Below are 17,633 nucleotides of genomic sequence, written 5' to 3' on the forward strand. Positions count from 1 at the left end.
ATATGATACATTCTAAAAGCATTCAAAATGTTAGTTTCTAGCCTAATTAGTTTTTTGCAGTATTTATATATTATAAAAAACATAAAATCACAACCGCATAATTATTTTTATACCATTGTAAAAGGATTATGATTAAATGATTTTTTTCAACTGAATGCAATAAAAAAAATTTACTACAAGAGTTTTAAAAAAGGAAACGTGTTAGAAGGAAATGAAAACATAAAAGTAAAGAAACAATAAGAAATTCAAAAACAGATAAAACTTGTTTAAAAATTGAATTATATTTTGCTTTTCTTTCTTTTTTTGTAATTTATTAGTTATCTTTTTTTAAAAAAAAGCTGGGTGTTTTCTTTTGCCAGAACAGTTTGTTCTTTTCTATGACAGGAATTAGATATGTTTTAATAGTATTAACTCATCAATTTAGCTTCTTTTTGTTTCATACTTATGAGCATTTAACTAATTTTTAAATGTATGATTTAGAATTATATTAAATTACACTATTAAATGGGTTAGCCTAAACTAACCTAAACGATGAGATTTTATTACAATTCAAAATTTTACACAATATAACAAAGCCTAACTTTGACATGCAACATTTGTTATCAGTGAAGTAATGAAAAAATGTTGAGAGAGATTGAGTAAGATGGGGTGATGGGGAGAGATGAGTGAAAATTAAAATGAATTAATTTTTTGTTTTGGAGATTTTATTAATTGGAAAGTGACTTTTTAAAATTATTTTCTAGTATATGTTTAAACCACAATATATATAAATTACTACTACATATAAATATAAACTTACCATAACAGTAAAACACATGAGAGAATGATTGGCTATTTCATTAAGTAACAAATTAAAAAAGTCAATACGCTTATCTTCCATAATGGCAAATTCCTCAGCTTGTATATCAACAACTTCAGAAACTCCTCCAGTGAAATCAACCAAAGCATCACATAAATGACCTTCTCGCAAAGCATCATAAGACCCATGCAATCTGCATAAATAACCACGTATAAATAAATAAATAAACAAATAACAAATCTATTTTATTTTGTATTTATTTATTTATTACATACAGAATTAATAACAATAGTATTGTGGAAATATAAAATAGAACTGTATTATTTTACTGAAAAGAAAAAAACAATAATATATCCTCTAGTGAAAGAAATAAAATATTTACTTATTTTTCATGTAGCTTAATCCAATACTAGTTTAGCTAAACCTCAAAATTATAACAATCATTCCTCAGTATTCTCTAACTTATTAAAAATATTTTTGGATATGTATTTATGAATATAATTTTAATTATATAAATTACGTCAAATATAAATTGCATTATCATAATTTCAGGTCAAAAACTGCAAGAAAACATTTCTTTTCAATTCCAAACTTAGTAAAACAATCTAAAACAGTACCCTTATTAGATCTAAAAGTATTAGTTTTTAACCAAAGAAGGTCTATTTTAGTTATAACCAGAAGGTTTATTATCATCAGTAGAAGGTCTATTATTACCAAGAAGGTCTCTAGTAATTATTTTAGGAATTAAACATAATTCTTACACAGAAATATAACATAATTTATATCTTTTAGTTAAATTAAACTGAGCTTATTTTGTTATTGTAACACTGTCACGGATTCTAGCAAGGTATTATTGCTAATAATTAATTATGCACATGTGTATTCTTTACTTTCATATGAGCTCATCTTCTCGTAAAATTCAGAAGATAGCATTAAAATATTTTTCGTAAAAGAAAATTTTGAGTTATATGAGACATGTTTTTTAGGTAAGGGTCATTTCAACTTTGTCGTCAATTTATAATTTAGAAAACAGATAGTACTTGTACAGCATTTTTATTCATAACAGCAGTTATCTGTTGGCAGCAATAATTCAGTCATATTTGCATTAGTTACCAACCACAACCTAAGATGAATATTAAAATAAATAGTCTCACAAAGTGTGAGGTTCAAACAGAATTCGTTTCCTAACAGCAAAAAACAAATCTGCTTTTGAAATCCACAAAAAAATGTTAAATGCTTATAAAATAAATGTTAGGTATGAAGATAAAATTAGAAAATTGTGTTTGTTTCAAGGAGGCAGAATGAATATTCTTGATCTAATCTGACCTGCCACCATCTGTCATGTTCTGCCCCCTTTGTTGAAAAAAATGAATAAAAAATTCACAAAAACAAACAATCTGCAGTTTCACAACAAATGAATTTCCAAACATATTATGTTCAATGATATATCAAATTTTAATGGAAAGACTGGGTTACAGAACGTTGTATACCAGGTGGGTGCCAAATATGTTGACAGGTGGTCATAACCGGGTTGGTCTACTGGTTAACGCGTCTTCCCAAATCAGCTGATTTGGAAGTCGCGAGAGTTACAGCATTCAAGTCCTAGTAAAGCCAGTTATTTTTACACGGATTTGAATACTAGATCGTGGATACCGGTGTTCTTTGATGGTTGGGTTTCAATTAACCACACATCTCAGGAATGGTCGAACTGAGAATGTACAAGACTACACTTCATTTACACTCATACATATCATCCTCATTCATCCTCTGAAGAATTTTCTAAACGGTAGTTACCGGAGGCGAAGCAGGAACAAGAAAGAGAAAAACATAAGGTCATAAGGAAAAACATCTTTCTGCAGTATAACAATTTTTGCAGAACTACCAAAATGAAGGTGGAATTCATTAACCACATTAAGTAAAAAAAACAAAGTTGAAACAAATCAGTAATATTGTTGTAGTGGCATTCACCACAATTTCTGAGACCCAAGACGTCCATTAAGTGCATTTATATAGGAAGTTTTTAAGTCCTTTAAACAACAAAGGGATATTGTTTATCCTTTGATCGTGAAAGTACTATAGATGGCAATGTTTAATGCAACAAATTTTTCATGTGCTGTAAGAAATATGAGAAGCTATCCAATGGGATTTTGTTTCCAATGACAATGATCAACAGTGAACTACAATAAAAATGTTCAAGAATTGCTGGGAAATCGTCAAACTTCCATTACACAGTCCCAATTTTTTTCCTAGAAATTATTACCTTCTTTTCCATTTAAAACAATAGTTTGTATCAGAGAGGTTTTGAAAATGAGGAACTGAAAAACGATGTAAATAATTGGTTTAAATCACTGGTGGGAAACATTTTTGAAGACAGAATAAAAAAAGGTTAGTAAAACAATACAAACATGCATTGTTCTGTATGATGATTATGTGAAAAAATAACATATACATGTAAGTTTATTTTAATATGTTAAAGTTAGTACTATGTCGCTCAATTTATTTTTATAGAAAACAGTCCTTGTTTAAAAAACATGTCTTATAGAAACCTTGTAAATTTAGTCTTAAAAAAAACTTAAGCTATTAACACTATCCTAAATGTGATATTTAATGTTTGGTAAATTAAAAAAATTAAAATTACATTTTAAAAATATTTTATTATGTAAAAACTATGACAAAGTAGAGAGATACATTACTTAAAGATTTGCTTTATGTTTATTTTGTGCTAGCATTTGTTTTTATAGACTACTATTTTTTATAAAATTTTGTTTTAAATGTTATGTAACTTATTTATATCATTTAATATTATGGTAAATTGCTAAACTATTAAAACCTACTTATTAATTTTGTATTTTACTGTTTAATTGGTTATATATAATTATGTAAAATTATTTATTATAGTATATTTAGTAATGACTTATAATCTAACATTTGAACATTTGACTTATAATCTAACATTTGAAAAATTCTGTAAATACGATGCATGATCACGTAATGAATTTTTTAAAATATTTTTTGTTATACGTAAAATACTTTATATTTTATTATAAAGAATGATTATATTATTAATTTACAATATATGAATATTTATTATATATTTAAATAGCATATTTTGTTTTTTTCTCTAACTCTATCATTTATGCATTCGCGCATATAATTTGTAAAGTTCATACATACTTTAAAAATGATGTAATCTGTCATCAAATTTTAAAGTTTTACAATGTTATAATCTTTGTAATTCATACTGACTTAGTTCTATGTATGTGAGAATTACACAAATGTTTTGGTATTTGAAATACAGTGCCACACATTACCTTCCTATTACATCTAATACATATTTCTTTTTGTTAATAATCTGGAAATGAACCTAACAGAAATCATGCGAAAACTATAATAAAATAGTTGGGGGAAAAACATTAAAACTAAATTCATCCAGGTACACAAATTACAAAATACTACACAAAAATTTCATAAGTTATACAGTTAATTATGTTACACATAATAGAAACTAATTAATGTAATCAAGGCAGGTAAATGTTTGTTAGAAATAACGTTAGCAACCTCCTTCTATACCTTATTATTATTATTATTTTATGATTTTGGACCACAATCCAAAGAGAACACAAAAATGAAAAATACAAAGTTCAAAAATTTGTTAAGTTAAGCATCTTTTACACATTCACTATGCAAGTAATAAATAACTGCCAACAACAAACATAAAAAATAAAAAGTAAATAGAAACTTACTTTGCATAAGCTTTCTCAACAAGAGCAGCCCAAAATTCATTTTCAGCACCACCTTGCAATGTAAGCAAAGTATTATCAACAGTTGGTAATAGATCATCCACTACAACATCTACCCACTGGCCGAACCTCCAAAACTGGAAATGGAACAATCCACAATATAATTCTGGTTTTGCTGAATCCCATTCTTGATCCCAGTAGTCCAATATTACCTGAAAACCATTAACTTATTTTAAGAAAAACCTTATAAAAACAAATCATTCTTAATTACAAAACAATTACTCTTAATTATTTTGCCATTAATTTAAAATTATTTATTAACACACAATATGTACTTTTCAATAGTTACTTATTGATAAGTTTTATATTAAGTTATGAAATCAAATTAACTTCTTTATTTTGTAAGAGCTCCTGTGATCCTGTAATTTATTTTTCACTCAATATATTCACTTAACATGTAAAATTTAACGCATTCTATTCAAACAGTTAAAATTCCAAATAATTCAATTCATTTATAGGACTTTCCTACCATGCGGCTTTTTTCTGATGCATAGGTTACACAATCATATACACACAATTTAATTTAAAATATTTATCATTTTATTTAAATATATTTCTGGTTTATTTAATTCGATGATTTTTAACTAGCGCACACATACTGTATTTCATTCGCGCAGGTGTGGCAGTACTAATGGCCACTTCAAAAACTTTTTTACACGCTAAATATTTATTTACTTAATTCTACTGCTCACCTGTGATGTCACAATATAGCAGACAACTACAGCAGCTGTACGTCAGTGCTACACTAGTGCTTGTGGTGAGTGGTATTGACGCAGTATACCCACTTGGCCAATAGTTTATTGAGAGCATTTTTTGAGGTGTGGGTATAATTTTGCAAAACTTTTTTTGTAAATATTATTTTTTAACTGTTAACAAATGCGCCTAAGTAAAATAGGACCTTAACTAGACGAAATCTCAAGATTCTGAGGGTGGCCTTGCTCTATAACCTCACTCCCTTGATCTTTTAAGTTAAAAATTTAATGGCATCAATACCCCATATAGTAGTAATCTGACCAAGTTTGGTCAAAATCGGTCCAGTAGTTCTGGAAATACAAGATGATTTAAAGGGCGATATCAAACATCCAGAAAATTTCTGACATGTACATATAAACATCCAGAAAATTTCATCCGGTTTTTGGGTTCCTTAGGTGTCAAAAGTCAAGATCCAGTGAAAACCACGTATGCCCAAACTGGACATTTACAATACTTTCCCTTAGCTCTGCTACAGTGCTAGACAGGAAAGTAAAATGGTGTAATTATTCAAAAGGTGAAATTGCAGGGCACAGCCTCTCTGGTTATATATATTCAAGTCATATAAATATTCAATAAAAAAGTATTATTTACATGTGTATTAGTAAATAAATACTACGTTCAATATTAATCTGTTTGCAATTCATTTGAGAACTGACATCTTTCTAAAGATGTATTAGCTACACAATTAAAACGTAAGGAAAGAACTGTACACATATGTTATTTGATATTTTTAAATGAAGATATGCAGGAGTAAAATAAAGAAAATGCAAAGAGAATAAATTACTCTAATAGCTATATAGAAACTAGAGAGAATCTTGATCTACCATCTGGCATTATACTGCAAGAAACTTTTAATAAGCTTATGATAAAAGTTAAATAATGATCATACATCCAACATTCTTTTTTTCTCTTAAAATATAATTATTATTATTATTATATAATAATTATAAATATATTATTATAATTACATTCACATTAAACTCACTACTAAATTGTAAAGCGAAGATAAATATCACATGGACTTTTGTTAAGAATAAATTCCATAATCGCTTAGTCAAAACAGCTTTTGATCTCTTAGCATCAGTAATCTCATTATCACCTTTAGAGATCTGTTAACAATATCACAATTAGAATTAATCTTAAATTTCTTCAAATGTTTCCAAATTACAGTACAGATTAACATCATAGAAGATTTACAACCTTCTACATTGTGGAGGGATACAGGCAAGTCATTTTTCTTATTTGTGAATCACAACCAATTATAAGGCAATGTAACTTCAAAAAATAACAATCAAACAAATATCACTGTCCAGAAATATTTTTCCTAAGCATCATGAAATTATACTAATAATTACCTAGAAATTGGATTGTGGGAAATTCTGAATGCCAAAATTGTCATCAATGACAATCACATGAAGTTTAGATACCGTGGAAAGTATAAAGCCAATAAAATTATAATGTTCAGTTCCATTCAGCAGCCAAAATTGCTAGATAATGATTAATTATATTATCCAGATAAAAATTAAATGTGAAATTAATATGCATCCAGTATAACAATGATTTGAATACTAGATCGTGAATACCGGTGTTCTTTGGTGGTTGGGTTTCAATTAACCACACATCTCAGGAATGGTCGAACTGAGAATGTACAAGACTACAATTCATTTACACTCATACATATCATCCTCATTCATCCTCTGAAGAATTATCTAAACGGTAGTTACCGGAGGCTAAACAGGAAAAAGAAAGAAAGTATAACAATGACAGAAATAGTAACAAACCAAAACCATTGTAAAAGTACAAATCAGTTTTCATTACAACAAATAAAATAATTACAATCCTCATCTAAAATACATACTCTATTGCGAATTTCTGGTACACCAGCTAAAACAGCACATGCAGATACTATCCAGTTACAACTTAGTTCCCCAGGTCTAACAGTGCGAGAAGTCTCAATATCAACAAATAAACGAGGAGAAGCACTTAAGTCCTAGAAATATGAGAAACATAATGATCAGCAGAATGAAGCAAAAACAGACATGATAAACCAAACATAAATGAATATTATAAATCTAAATTAACATTAACTTCAATTAATTTATCATTTTTATTAACATCAATGGTATTTTCCGGCACATTCAGTTCAGGAATGAAGGGTCACATTACAGACTTTTTCACATGCTTTATTGCTTTTATAATTATATTTAATTAATACATATAAAAACATTTCACGTTATGAAATTAAAAATAGAAATCACTTTAAGAATAACATAAAAACAGTTCTGCCAGAAGATTTTTCAGGAACTAAATGTGCAGTTCCTTCTTTAACTGAATTACCAGTGAAGCCGACTCAAAAAAATTTTATAGAGGTAAAATTTTCATATAATTTGTAAGCCAGTTAATAATATGTAATATTACAGAAGGATTATATTGTTACATCATGCTTATCAATGAATTTAATTTATGGTTAAATAAAATAATACAAATTTAATGTACAATGCAATTCTACAGATCTATCCACATTAACTTCAATAAGATAATATATCTGAATTTGCACAAATTTTTTTTTTTTTTTTAATATTTGAATCCTTCTCAGAGAAATATTATATTTTAAATTACAATCAAAATCAATTTACAGAACACAAATAACTTTTGTCAAGATATAAAAGATAGTACAGAAATAACATATTTAAGGCTATTAAAACTATATCAAAAGCTTTACAAAGGACTAACTCCATTCATTACCAGGTAATAGACAAAAGCATTTAATGAAAAAATGTAATACATCTTTTATAATTATGAAGTGTGTTAAAAAAATTACCAAACTTTTATAATAGTGCCAACTTGGGCATAGAGCATATTCCAACAAGTAGCAACTTTCAGAAACAAACATAGTTGGGCAAATCATACTACCATTGGTTAGCTAAAACAGTTTGAGTAAACAAATATATTAACTTTTCATTGGATTTTTAACAAAATGAAAATGAAAGATCTTGCAGATAGCATTTGTTAAATTTTGCTCTAAGGTAAAACTTTCACAGAGATTTAAAACACTTCAGCAAGAATTTGAGGAAATCTATATAAACAGACTGCAATATTATTATAGTTCAATAGTTTTAAAGGGAGCAGAAGATTGATCAATTAGCAGAAGATTGATCCTAGGCCCAGAGAACCTTCCACGACAACAAATGATAAGATTAATGCAGTTCATGCTATGGTTTGTGAAGATGATCGTTGTTTAACTGTGATGATAGAACAGAAACTTTGGAGTGCTGCACTGCCAGCAATATACAATTTTGAAGATAATAGACCTATATAAAATTGTAAATACATTAATAAATTTTTATTACACAAATTCATATTTTTCTAAACACATCTGATTAGTATCAGTGTTCTACTATTTAGCAGGACACTAAATAGCAGTGGCTCTCCATTCTTTTCTACTTTCACCTAACCTTTTTTATGAAGATAACTTCTCTTTTCTTTTGCATGATCATTGAGCAGTTTCCATGTTTATCATCCTATTTTTCTTTTAACATTCACTGTACCCTCTAGACAACATTTACAAAACAATCCTTTTATAACGCATGCCCAATTCAATATCTTTCCTATCTCTCAAAGTCTGCAGTAGAGATCTACCCTCTTTCACACCTCATTTTTACTAATTCTGTCTGTTCAATTTATCTTTTCCATCATCCTCCAAATCCACATTTTGAAAACTTCTAATCTTTTCTCATTTTCCTGGCATAAAATCCACTTCTCCCCCCCCCCCACAACCATGTAATGGAGTGAAGTTCTTTCTACACTCCATAAAAAACATTTGAAGAGTTTTTTCCTCAAATGTTTAACAAACTTACTACACAACAAGCTTCTATTTCAATTGAAAGCTTCTTTTACCATTGCAATTCTAGTTTTTATTTCCTTTGTGCATTTTATCATCACAGATAGTGTTCTCAAAATATTTAAAGGACTCACCAAATGTTCAATATCTTCTCCTTCTAGGTTAACTAACATTTTTTCTTATTCTTTCCAACAATCAAACATTTATTTTTCTTACTACTGAACATACCTTACATTTAAATAACTTCCAAATAAAATAAAAAATACACTAGTTAAGATTTTTCTACCTCTAAATAGCTTCACATTAGCAGACTAACAGATTAGTAAGTGGAAAAGTAATTAATAAGATATAATTTTCAAAAATCTTTTTCTAAAAATATCATTACACAAATTTTCCAGCTTGATCTTAATCTATCTGGAAAGTAACTTAAATATAACTTTTCTGCAAACAAAAGATCCCGATCATAAGAATTTTAGCAGCCCCACTCAATAAATGTATATTATAATAATTAAAGTAGGATTTAACATAACTGCAATATAGTTTCAGAAAAAATTTGGATTCTGTTATTTTTTAAACACGATTCAATAGAAAAATATTAATGACAATTTTAGAATATAATTTCTCAATTACACAAAAAGAATATAATTTCTCAATACTCAAAACAACAGCCTGTATAATTTACTTTTATAACATCTTTAAGACCTTAAACTGAAAAATCTTTTGGTTACTGAATTAAACAGAACTGGTTTCAAATAGAGCTATCCTAAATAGTCTATTTGGTTTCAAATAGAGCTATCCTAAATAGTCTACTTGGTTTCAAATAGAGCTATCCTACTGTTCTAGGATTGGTATCCTAGAGTGTAATCTTATTTTCCAATTTAATTGTAGAAATAAACTGGATATCAAAATTACACTCAGAAATTGTTCACAAAACTTTATAAAATCTAAACCTATATAGTTATTTCAATTATTAAACAATTATTTGCAAATGAGGCAAAAAAAGTATACATAAAACTAAGTTAATAAAAAAATGAAAAAAGGAATAATGATAATAAAAAAAATAATTTGCTTAGATACTGGTTTCCAATCACTGTTCAACAACGAAGTTTCTCTATCACTACTGATTAAGTTTTGCAACAATCTAATTCCTGCTTAATTTCTACATTTTTTTAAAACTGTACTTTCTAATTAACAAATTTAATGTCAGTTTTCAGACAATGTTGGACTACAGCCAATTTCTCTGGTCATCTATATTTATAATAAACTTTAATGCTTTTTTATTCCAATATCAATAAGCCTTCTTTTTAGTATGCCCTACATATTTAAAACTGGAATTATTGTCTTTACAAATCAATTTATAAATGCCACTTCTTTAATATTATGAAAAATTGGGGACAATTTCCTTGATTCACAGTAATCCCAAAGTAAGTTGCGATTTAAAAAAAAATTTGTCCTTGTTCCTGTAAAGGGGAAATATATACAAGTCCATCCTTTCTCTTATCCTTCTGCTCCATTTTCTAAATTTTTGTAATTCTTTTCTGTCTGCTGACAATGATATTTTAAGTAAAATCATTAGACTCCATTATATCAATAATAAATGTTTTTTTCTATAATAAACATCCAAATCAAATAGCACACAGTTTGTTCTAACCCATCTTGTTAAAGGCTGCTGTCTTAAACAAATTTTTTTTCATCCTGACAGAACGAAAAGAGCCAACCATAAGTGTGCACGCATACATACACTTTTTTTAAGTACATATCAACAATGATTTTGTTATCTGCATGAATTAATCTTAAATCCAAAAATGGAAATTTTGTCATTTAATATTCATTATTTTTTTATCTTCTACTGACAAAAGACTGTTAAAACTTAGAAAGGACATTAAGTTTAGATTTTAAGTTATATTTTTGTAAGCAGAACTGTTTATTTTATAAAAGTTATTGCAGTAAGAAAGAAACCTTTCCTCAGTGGAAAAGCCCAAAATATAAAAGGCATTGTCTTCACTCAAATATAGAATAAAAAATATGGGAATAAAATACCCCATATTGCACACAGTTTTAGAGGAAAAATCTTTCAGTTGAGCATATAACAGAAAAGTGATTTTGAGACACTTTGTAATTACACAAAGACTTCAAAATAAACTTCAATACTAGTTACAGATTAAAAAAAAAAAATTATTTATTATCAGATATTTATTCTAGTAATAATAAATAATGAATGGAAGCTAGATTCTATGCCGAAAAGCATCTCAGCTTTTCATCCTGTGGTTCCAGGTTCGAATCCTGTTCAGGCATCAAAAAAATTCTATATCAAAGACAAGCTTCAAGCCTATGTGGAGAGATAAAAAAAACAAAGTTATTTTACATGTAAACCTCTTAAAGACTAGTTTTAATAAAGAATTTTTGTTAAACAATATTTTTTTAATAATTAGTAAAAAAATAAAAGTAAAAACTATTTTTTAAATAAATAAATGGTAATACCAATTCAATCGCCATTATTTTCTTCAACATATCTTCACAAAAAAAAAGCATTAAAATGTTTAACATATTCATTTGTATGCTACTGTTTTACATACATTAGAAAAATAATAAACATAGATTCAATTAACAAGTTTACCTAGAACTGAAAAGTGGTAAAATAAATAACTGTAACAAAAAAAAAATTAACACGGCTTCTCCACATAATGGCACCATTTTATTAATAATGCACTTCGCCTCTATATTTAACACTCCATTTTTTGCTTCATTATTAACAAAACACTTTTTAAGTGACACTATTTCAATCTCTCTATTACAAAATAAATAATTCACATCAGACATTTAAGAATATTACTAAATTAAATTCATTCTGATATAACTTACTCCAGGTCTTTTCCAATGAATGTTGGGTGGAATACTTGACGTCCCAATAACTGAATCAATAGCAGGAAACGTAGGATCAATAAATAATGTATGTTCTTCACGATGATGTTTCTTAAGTTGATGATAATCTTGCTTTTTGTACAGAATAACATTTTCTTGAAACTTTTTCATTATTTGTAGAAGACTCATAAGTAATGAAATCAATATCAGAATGCATCTATAACAAGTTGCTCAGCTGTAATAACTGAATGATACCATTCTATTCAACATGCAAGCCATTCATTGTGTATTGCTGTGTGTCGTATTGTCCTCCTATATGGTAGCCTACAAAGACACACAAACAAAATTTAACATAAAGATAAAAGAAATCAATAAATCTTTGAATATAAAATATTATACAATACAAACCATTCAAAAAAATAAGGGCAATGACCTCAAATAAAACTGCAGGAAACAAACAATTAATAATGTATACAGAGTTGTATCAAAACTTAAGTACTTTCCTTGACAACTCCACATCCCATGTATATAGCGAAAATAATTAAATTAAAAACTGCTAAAAATGACAAAGAGGAATAAAAATAAATGAGTGTTTTACAAATATTAATTAGTTGCAATTTTCCACAAAATCACTAAAAAGTATAGTAAGAAAAACTTCACTGATTTTATATAATTAAACAAATTTTACATAATCCTCAATGAATGATTAAATGGTGAAAATGATACAATGTAGTGGTAGTTCAGTTTACATTATGAATCACATAAAATAAATATACTATGCATAAAAAAAGACATTAATATTTTAGCAGTAGCTATAATAAATAAATTTATACTGCATGCGTATTTGAAAAAGCCATTATATATTAACTATAAAAAGTTTTAATTATTCTGCTAATCCTTTGAAGAACTAAATTTTGACTAATCTTGCAATAATCACCACCGCTTCTAAAAATGACTATACTCATGTATTCCGATACAAAGTTATACAGTTTTCCAAAATTGTGTTCACTACCACGTAAAATGGGGAAAAAAGATTATGCATTTTCTGACATATAATCAGAATGGATACAAAGCTTCTGTAACACATTATAACTTTCAGTTTGACTTTTTTTTTGTCTTCAGTCATTTGACTGGTTTGATGCAGCTCTCCAAGATTCCCTATCTAGTGCTAGTCATTTCATTTCAGTATACCCTCTACATCCTACATCCCTAACAATTTGTTTTACATATTCCAAACGTGGCCTGCCTACACAATTTTTCCCTTCTACCTGTCCTTCCAATATTAAAGCGACTATTCCAGGGTGCCTTAGTACGTGGCCTATAAGTCTGTCTCTTCGTTTAGCTATATTTTTCCAAATGCTTCTTTCTTCATCTATTTGCTGCAATTGTAGTCAGATCTGCAATATTTGGAACGCAATGTTGATGTAAGAGCTAATAGAATGAATAAGTTAATCATGTAATACAGGTCATTTCAAATTCTTTTCAATGGTTTTCCATCGTTTCGTCCATCTTTAGTAATTCTACTTCCCAAATAACAAAATTCTTCTACCTCCATAATCTTTTCTCCTCCTATTTTCACATTCAGTGGTCCATCTTTGTTATTTCTACTTCATTTCATTACTTTTGTTTTGTTCTTGTTTATTTTCATGCAATAGTTCTCGCGTAGGGCTTCATCTATGCCGTCATTGTTTCTTCTAAATCCTTTTTACTCTCGGCTAGAATTACTATATCATCAGCAAATCGTGGCATCTTTATCTTTTCACCTTGTACTGTTCCTCCGAATCTAAATTGTTCTTTAACATCATTAACTGCTAGTTCCATGTAAAGATTAAAAAGTAACGGAGATAGGGAACATCCTTGTCGGACTCCCTTTTTTATTACTGCTTCTTTCTTATGTTCTTCAATTGTTACTGTTGCTGTTTGGTTCCTGTACATGTTAGCAATTGTTGTTCTATCTCTGTATTTGAACCCTAATTTTTTTTTAAATGCTGAACATTTTATTCCAGTCTACGTTACCGAATGCCTTTTCTAGGTCTATAAACGCCAAGTATGTTGGTTTGTTTTTCTTTAATCTTCCTTCTACTATTAATCTGAGGCCTAAAATTGCTTCCCTTGTCCCTATACTTTTCCTGAAACCAAATTGGTCTTCTCCTAACACTTCTTCCACTCTCCTCTCAATTCTTCTGTATAGAATTCTAGTTAAGATTTTTGATGCATGACTAGTTAAACTAATTGTTCTGTATTCTTCACATTTATCTGCCCCTGCTTTCTTTGGTATCATGACTAACACTTTTTTTGAAGTCTGACGGAAATTCCCATTTTTCATAAATATTACACACCAGTTTGTATAATCTATCAATCGCTTCCTCATCTGCACTGTGCAGTAATTCTACAGGTATTCCGTCTATTCCAGGAGCCTTTCAAATCTTTTAATGCTCTCTTAAATTCAGATCTCAGTATTGTTTCTTCCATTTAATCCTCCTCAACTTCCTCTTCTTCCTCTATAACACCATTTTCTAATTCATTTCCTCCATATAACTCTTCAATATATTCCACCCATCTATCGACTTTACCTTTCGTATTATATATTGGTGTACCATCTTTGTTTAACACATTATTAGATTTTAATTTATGTACCCCAAAATTTTCCTTAACTTTCCTGTATGCTCCGTCTATTTTACCAATGTTCATTTCTCTTTCCACTTCTGAACACTTTTCTTTAATCCACTCTTCTTTCGCCAGTTTGCACTTCCTGTTTACAGCATTTATTAGCTTCTAAACTATCGGCAATTAGCTTAATTGCCGATAGTTCCTTTTACTTTCTTCATCACTAGCATTCTTATATTTTCTACGTTCATCCATCAGCTGCAATACATCATCTGAAACCCAAGATTTTCTACCAGTTCTCTTTATTCCGCCTAAGTTTGCTTCTGCTGATTTAAGAATTTCCTTTTTAACATTCTCCCATTCTTCTTCTACATTTTCTACCTTATTTTTTTTACTCAGACCTCTTGCGATGTCCTCCTCAAAAATCTTCTTTACCTCCTCTTCCTCAAGCTTCTCTAAATTCCACCAATTCATCTGACACCTTTTCTTCAGGTTTTTAAACCTGAAGTTTGACTAACAAAATAAAACAAATCATTACATCATCACACACAACACATCTCCAAATACAATTTTCCTAGAATATATCTAAACTGTTGAGATGCACAATATTCATTAGTCAAACAGAACACTGAACAAATATGTAATGAACATTTAAAAGTAATCAGCAGCATTGAGTCATTTTTCTAACCACCTATGGACACAAATCACAAATTCAACACAAACAACAACCTTGACATTCTATAAACATAAAACAGGACAACATCTTATTATCAGTTTGAACTTTATGAGATACATCAAAATTTAACAAATCCAACAGTGACAAACTAAATGAATAGATACAATTCAAATCACACATATTTTCTGCCCATATTCTTAATATGAGACTGTACTTTTAACAGAATACAATTCACTAAGGATGATTTCAAAAATGATTGAAAACATTAGGAAATATTTTTAAAAAATCATTTTATTGTAAAATTTGGTTCACTGTGTCTTTTCAAAAGTTTAAATTTATAAAGTTCCTTTGTCAAGTAGCTCAGTTGATCTGAAAGTATTTAATGTGAATAAAGTTGTCAGGTAGTAAGAAAGAAAGCTTGACCATTAGATCTATCTATCTATCTCTCAAGTCTAATATGCTTAATGGTAATAAAATGTTCACAAAATTACAGATTGCCGGTGAGCTGTGGTAACAAAAATTATACAAAAAGTAAAACTTAGCATAAATATTTTTATAAGTTCAGATACGGCAATTACAAAAATAGGTCTAATAATCTATTTTTGAAAAACTGGAAAACTGATCTAATATAACATTACTGCAGAGAAATATAGAACTTCAGGGATTCAGAGAAAGGAAACAGTAAAGCACAAAAATGTATCATGAATAACTCTGATTATGTATATCTACATTTATTGCACTTTCAGCAATTTTAAACAGCGGGTATTTTGTTTTATCAAAATTAATACTCATATGAATGTCTGAATGACTGATTGTACGTTATTGTTGAAGTGTAACAAAAATACAAAATTAAGACCAATTATAAAAAATAATACAAATAAAATGAAAACAAAAGCAAGATAAAGTAAAATAATAATAAAGTTAAACAATACTTCAGTAATATTAATAAACTGCAAGAAATATATTAATTAAAATCACAATAATATGAACAAACTCTAAATACACATAAAACTGGACCGCATCTTGTCACACTAGAATACATCAATATTTAACAAATCCAACAGTGTTATACTAAATGAATAAATAAAAATAAAATAGATCTACCACGGTGTTTCAAATATATCTTAAGATCTATGAGTTGAATAGAACTGATTAACTTCACGAAATTCATGAAGTGGGAGTAAGCAATTGGCACCTCTAGTATTTCCAGATAAGAGAAGAAAAAAATTACAACTATCTGCATTTGTTTTTTTTTTAATTAAGTAAAAACATAAATAACAATATTTGTTTTACTGATTTTCAACAAACTTAATTAATTAAAGGAAAGAGTAACATATTCAACTCATTTGGTGTCAAAGAAATATCATACCAAGCAATTAAAGAACTCTACAACCTCCCATTGAACTTATAAACTACACACGGTTGTATGTACCTGCCTAAAATACAATGCATACTGGTCAACTCAAAATTCAAAGCATTTTAATAGTCTTCAAAGCCATCGAATACAAACCAACAAAATATATTAAAAATTAGAACATTTGTCATAATAAAAACAAACATTTTTTTTTTGTAATAAGAAACAAACATTTTTTTATGTACCTTTTTGTTATCAGTCTTGTGACTTTGATACACTGTGTATTGTAATGATGTTTCAGAACTACTCTCCACTACTACATTTAGAATTATTACACTGGGGGTTTATATACTAATACAAAAAATTCTAGTGCATAGAAATGAATAAACACATAATGCTCACTGCAAAATAAACATTATAAAAATACATGCCCAGCTAAAAAAAAAAGCCACTGACTATCCTCTTAACATATATGTGATATACACCTTCACCATTGGTTATATACTTTATAACGTTTAACCGCACAAAAAAATTGGGTTTTTCTTTTCAGGTATTTAGAGTTCTTGGTACTTACGTATTAACGCCACCGCAGCTACAGCTTTATTTAAAAACAAAGTAGTCAATCGGATTTCGGTGGAAAATGAACAGTCTCTTTATTAATTTTAATAAATGGTTATTTATATTTATTTATTTTATAAAAATAATTTAATCAAACTTAACCTACGCTCACTTCGCTCGCTAACCTTGACTAATTAACAGGTAATTTTTTGAATATTTATTTAATAAATTCAGTAATTATTGCAATTATTTATTATTTAAATAATCAAAACAATCCTGTTAATTAGTCAAGGTTAGCGAGCATAAGTTAAGTTTGGTAAATAAATGTAAATAACCATTTATTATAATTAATAAAGAGACTGTTTTGAATCTATGTTAAACTC

General features: G+C 28.3%; 1 protein-coding gene across 4 annotated transcripts in view; it reads right to left on the bottom strand.

Moving 5' to 3' along the window:
• Nucleotides 1-17,633, bottom strand: part of LOC142319182 (calpain-5-like) — a 73,698-nt gene that overhangs the window by 47,000 nt on the left and 9,065 nt on the right. For all 4 annotated transcript variants that reach the window (XM_075356169.1, XM_075356168.1, XM_075356165.1 and 1 more), the window contains 4 exons: nucleotides 12,056-12,379; nucleotides 7,211-7,342; nucleotides 4,543-4,751; nucleotides 800-992 (listed from right to left, as the gene is read on the bottom strand). In XM_075356169.1, the coding sequence (XP_075212284.1) occupies nucleotides 800-992; nucleotides 4,543-4,751; nucleotides 7,211-7,342; nucleotides 12,056-12,244 (723 nt within the window). In that variant the 5' untranslated portion in view covers nucleotides 12,245-12,379. The remainder of the gene's footprint in view (nucleotides 1-799; nucleotides 993-4,542; nucleotides 4,752-7,210; nucleotides 7,343-12,055; nucleotides 12,380-17,633) is intronic.

This window comes from Lycorma delicatula, chromosome 2 (assembly GCF_047948215.1).
Source record: "Lycorma delicatula isolate Av1 chromosome 2, ASM4794821v1, whole genome shotgun sequence".
Classification (NCBI taxonomy): domain Eukaryota; kingdom Metazoa; phylum Arthropoda; class Insecta; order Hemiptera; family Fulgoridae; genus Lycorma; species Lycorma delicatula.